The sequence below is a fragment of the Lupinus angustifolius genome, chromosome LG04 (genome assembly GCF_001865875.1).
Source record: "Lupinus angustifolius cultivar Tanjil chromosome LG04, LupAngTanjil_v1.0, whole genome shotgun sequence".
NCBI classification, from domain to species: domain Eukaryota; kingdom Viridiplantae; phylum Streptophyta; class Magnoliopsida; order Fabales; family Fabaceae; genus Lupinus; species Lupinus angustifolius.
Window position 1 is genome coordinate 919,402 of NC_032012.1, and position 5,466 is coordinate 924,867.

The 5,466-nt window shown below is 33.2% G+C and overlaps 1 protein-coding gene across 3 annotated transcripts; it reads left to right on the forward strand.

Annotated features, from left to right (window-relative positions):
* On the forward strand, window positions 375–2,464 carry LOC109344994. 3 transcript variants are annotated; one of them, XM_019583737.1, is made up of 2 exons: window positions 375–2,055; window positions 2,224–2,464. In XM_019583737.1, the coding sequence occupies exon 1, from the start codon at window positions 708–710 to the stop codon at window positions 2,037–2,039; it is 1,332 nt and encodes a 443-aa protein (XP_019439282.1). In that variant the 5' UTR covers window positions 375–707; the 3' UTR covers window positions 2,040–2,055; window positions 2,224–2,464. The 3 variants fall into 3 exon arrangements, with proteins under 3 accessions (XP_019439282.1, XP_019439283.1, XP_019439285.1); XM_019583738.1 differs by having other exon boundaries at window positions 2,248–2,464; XM_019583740.1 differs by having other exon boundaries at window positions 375–729; window positions 772–2,464.

Below are 5,466 nucleotides of genomic sequence, written 5' to 3' on the forward strand. Positions count from 1 at the left end.
TCAAGGTGATTCATTGAACTTAATCAAATTGATATGATATTATTCAGATTACATGTTTTTAAATCGTTAATTTACTTGATAATCCAATCAAATCTTTAATTCATTCGTTTTTTATTTTTCATAATTTATTATTATTATTTTTTAGAAAATATTTTTGTTTATAATTCATTTTTTAGAATTCAATTATTTTTATTTAAAAGAATTTTACACTTTTTCTAGAAAAAATGGATGTTCACAATGTGCATCCATAAATTATTTACCCATTGCACCAATCTTAATTTGCAGAATTTCTATCTATTTATATGAAAGAAGAAAGAAAAAAGCATTACTTTGCATCATAGCAAACGTATTAGTTTTAATTTATTTATATATTTGTTAGTCAGTATTCCACGTGATCCTGGGGAGTCTCCACTGTTACACTACCCCTAACACCATCATCATCTCTACCCTTACTTCAATACCACTTTCTTCTTTCTTTCTTCTCTCCTTTTCACCCAACTCATCAATTACACTCCCTCTCTCCACTCTCTCTCAATATCTTAGGGGAAAGATAAAGCTATATCTGTTCCCTATGCTAAAAGCATTCAAGTATAAAAGTACATTAACTATCATAAAGGAAAATCTATCTACCTACTTACTTTACACCATCAACCATTAACAACAACAAGAAGAAGAAGAAGAAGAACCCCAGAAAAGAGAAAGTGAAGATGATCCACATGGAAGGAAACAATGGAGGAGGAGGAGGAAGAAGAGTTGGTGTTGGTGAAGATGATATGAGCGATGGAATGCAATGCATTAACCACCCTCATAGAAACAACAACTACAATAACTCAGGTGGGATCTGTGCTTTTTGCCTTCAAGAAAAACTTGGCAAGCTTGTTTCATCTTCTTCTTCTCTCCCTATTCACCCTTCTTCTACTTCTTCACCTTCTTCTTCTTCTGATTCTTTCAGATCCAACAGTGTTTATTCTTCTACTAACCCTTCAGCCTCAGCTTCTATTATCACTACCAGAACAACATCAGCACTTGCTCCTACTTCACTTTCTTCTGTTCAAAAGAATGGTGCTAATACTAATCATATTCATCATGAGCATTACATGCGTTCACGCCTTGCTTTTCTTTTAGCAAAGAAGAACAAGAACAACAAACTTTCCACCATGGCTAACTCGTCTTCTTCTTCAGCTTCTGCTTCTGCTGCTACTTCTGATATCATTTTCAAGAGAAGCAAGTCTACTGCTATACCAAGAAGAAGAGGGAAATTTTTAGATGATGATGATGGTGACATAGTTATTGAAGATTTTAACTTCAGCCCTAAAAAAAGAAACTGGTTTTGGTCTTTTCTATATCTCTCTTCAAAACCATCTTCATCTAAGAAGTTTGATGCTAAGAGCATAAGAGAAAACAGCAATGGTGGTCCAAGGATCTCAGCTGTTAATGCAGCATCATGTACCTCGAGGGAAAAGTGCAGCTATGGTGCATCTTCTATGGGAAGAAAGAGTAATATGGTTGTTGAAGAAGTAGTAGAAGAAGATGGTGATTCTGTTGCTTCTGCTTCTTTTGACAGAAAGGTTTCAAGATCTAGATCTGTTGGGTGTGGTAGTAGAAGCTTCTCTGGTGATATCTTTGATAAAATCTCTACAGGTTTGGGAGATTGCACTCTTAGAAGAGTGGAGTCTCAACGTGAAGGTATAAACAAGGTAGGTGGTGTTGTGAATCGCCACCACCATTTCATGAAGGAAAGGGTTATGTGTGGTGGTTTATTCAGTGGTTTCATGATGACTTCATCTTCTTCTAACTCATCAGCATCTTCCACTTATTGGGTTTCATCTTCTACTGATGATGCTATGAATAATAGTAGTAATGGTGAATCAGCACATGGAAGAGGAAGTAGTAAAAGTTGGGGTTGGGCATTTGCTAGTCCTATGAGAGCTTTTGGAACCAAAACATCATCTTCAAAGGATAACAAGAAAGATGATTCTGATAAGAATGTTACACCAAATTTATCAGCTATTCCTTCATTGCTCACTGTTAGCAGTTGAAAAAAAACATTTGGAGGTTTTAATTTGGTTTATTTTATACACATTAGTATGCAGTTAGTTATTTACTTTTCTGTTTATCTTATGGTTGGGTCTTAATAGTGTAATGTAATAACTTCTAAGTTTCTTCTCCCAATTCTTTTTTTTCTTCATTTCTTTTTAGGGTAGTTGTTTCCATTTTATTCAGGTGGGTGTGTTTTCATAATCATAGCTATGGAGTACTTTCTTCTTGGAACCATTTATTGCACTCTATGCAGTGTTTGGACAGAGGGAAATTGGAGAAGTATCAAACATATTCACTATGTCAACATGTGTCATGTGTGGGTGTTTTTAACTTCAAAATATGTTATTTGTAGTTTCTTCAATCTTGTAATTCAGTTCAAGTTATGATAATGCTATTGCAAAGATATATGTAATTTTTATTCTTTCAATCTATGATGCCTCTACACCTCTGGATACATCTACCATTTCCAGACTCTACTAAATAAGTTTCATGCATTTTTTTGTACTATCAAATATATTTTCTTATCATTTTAGTTAAGAATTTAATCTTTTTCGGAAAGCATGATTGTTATTCGGACAAGTATCCCACCCTTTAGACCCATGCACTTAACTGCCTTGTTATTTTAGTTGTGGTGATGCGATTGCAAAGATATATGTAATTTTTATTCTATGTAAAATCAATATTCACATGCATACACATGTTTGAGTGAGCTAGACACAAAGTGGAAGATCCATGGAATCACTCTTGGCCATGTTATGAGCATCTTATGTAAATTAGAAGCAACATACTAAGCTATAACTTGTGATTGTTATAGTTTTTTTTTATATTCTTTATCTAGTTCATGAATAATTTGTCATTGTTTATTGACAAAGGTTCCTCAAAGTCAATAGTCAAAGAGAGGAACATGGTTGGAGAGGGAGTTTAGGTGGTCCCCTAGAATGCATTCACCAAACATGATCTTGAGTCAGTGTTTGTATTTGTAGCATTTATTGTTGTAGGTTCACTTTTGCACCTACTTTGCAGTGCTACTAATATTTTATACATTTTTTGTTGTTGAGTAATCCATCTGCACAGCTGTATTGAAAAGCTAACGGTTTGTATACAATAGTTTTGGGGAGTGGACTTAGCAGAAGAACGTTACACTCTTTCCTTCGCTGCTTCGTAGAAATTGTTAACATTTTACTCTTGAAATGATGTATTTTCTAGGTGATTAGATAACTTCTCTCCTCACACCAGTTAGACAATGATACATAATTATCTTTTACTTATTTTTTAAAATAAATAAGACAACAAAAAATGAAATATCATAAATATCAATTAATGAGTGGGTATGAGGAGATAATTTATCTTTTCACACTAGGCTATACTTTATTCCTTTTACTCTTTTTAAAGATTTAGCAATGTTATGAAACCCGAGTCGGACGTCATACCGGCAGAGGTCCCGTATTAGGTTTAAACGGTTAAACCGTCCGGTTTGACCGGATGATTTCGTACAAAATTAATAATTTTTATTTATAAATATGTAGTTATATATAAATGTATAATTATATTGAAATAATACCTCTTTATCTTTTTTTGATCCTAGTAAAACAAAATATTAGAACATTGTTCCATTTTTTTTATTTTTAAGTGAGCCGTCCGGTTTACTTCCCGGGTTAATCCGGTTTAACCAGGTTTAACACGGTCGGACCGGACTTTCTCCGGTTCAAAGTGGTCCAACTCTCATTCGGTTAAGACGGCAAACCAGAACCGTTTTCAAGTCCGCTCAGCGGTCAGACCGGTCGGACCGTCCGGTCCAGTCCGATTCTAACGACACTGAGATTTAGTGAATTCACCACTAAATTAATACCTTAATGGATACTTGTTTTACCAAATAGTTTAGGTTCGATTCGTTGTACTTATTAGAAATGATGACCGTATGTCATAAAGGAATTAATGAGTAATACTATTGTTAATAAAATAAATACGGTCTTTTTTATAAGGAAAAGTTGTATCCTAATGAGAGTTGCGACCCAATATAAAAATCAATTGAAAGATGTGATAGGTTCATACATCAAACTTCAAAAGACATATCAAACTTAATAAGAAGAATACAACCCATCACTTATACTTAGTGATTTGGAAGATTTTTTAAGCAGTGATTTGGAAGTTGAAACTTACCTTTCAATAGTGTTAAAACGATTTGAGTGGAAAGGTTCTCAAATGCTAGATTTATACCAGTATTTCCACTTAATAATTGAAGATATAATAGATAGATTGAGCACACACCACTCACTGAAATCTAATGTAAACATGATAAGAAACACAAATTAAACAAGTCCACAACTCACATTTTAAAGTTTTTAATAATAATAATAAGAACACTAAAGTTCAAATAAAAAATAATAATGACAATTGTGAGACAATGTTTATTTATAAGAAAATCCAAATAGATAAAACAAAAGCAGTATCAGCATCATATGATAATCGATTGGCCCGTCCTGCATCTATAGGGAGATGTTGATGATCTGATTTTGTGATTCAAGAGCATCTGTTGAAGCTCCATAGGGTCCATTTCGTTTGTGTGATTGATGGGCCTGTTGTAAACCTGTGTCTGGGTTGGGGCCAATGTTGTGGAGGACCTAATCCATTTCTGGCTCCACTCCACTTCAATTTCCCCACCATGCCACTCTAATGTAATGATAATGTTGTATTTTTTATCGACAAATATTAGTATATTATTATTTGTTATGAGAGAGATTCGAACCTTAAATCATTTCAATCTTTTACCTTAACAATGAAATCATTTTATAACTCTTTTTTATTTAAATTTATTACAGTGAGATGATGGAAAAAGTATTACCAATTATGATGATGGAAAAATAAATAAATAAATGAAGAGCTCAGATGTGCTCAATTTGTCTGAAGAAGACATTAGGACAGACCCATCTGTCACATATAGCACAAATATCTTCATGGCTCTTAGTCATGCACAACCAAGGAATCAAACCTGTCTCTGTATTGTGGAAATGTATTGCAATACCACTAAACCACTAATGCTTGGTGAATGATTTATATAGTTAATTTCATATAGTACCACTTCTTTTAAGACTGAATATTTTTGCAGCTTTTTATCTTGTTTACGGTCCAGTACTAATAAACATGAATTTGACTTACATTATGGAACCAGATTTAGCAATCAGATGTTATATTGTTTTCCTATATTACACACTTGCCAGAATTCAGATTTTATACTTGAGTTGTTTTTTGGTTACTTGTTATTTTTTAACCTTTTCAACAAGGTGGCAAAAATATTGTTTGAAGTTTTTACTTTTACATAAAAATGATTTTTTTTTTATGTTGATGTAGTTCAGCCTTACTATATAAGCTTATGAATGTGTTCATTCTTCAGTAGGATGGAATTCCAATTAAGTACATGGAGGAAAA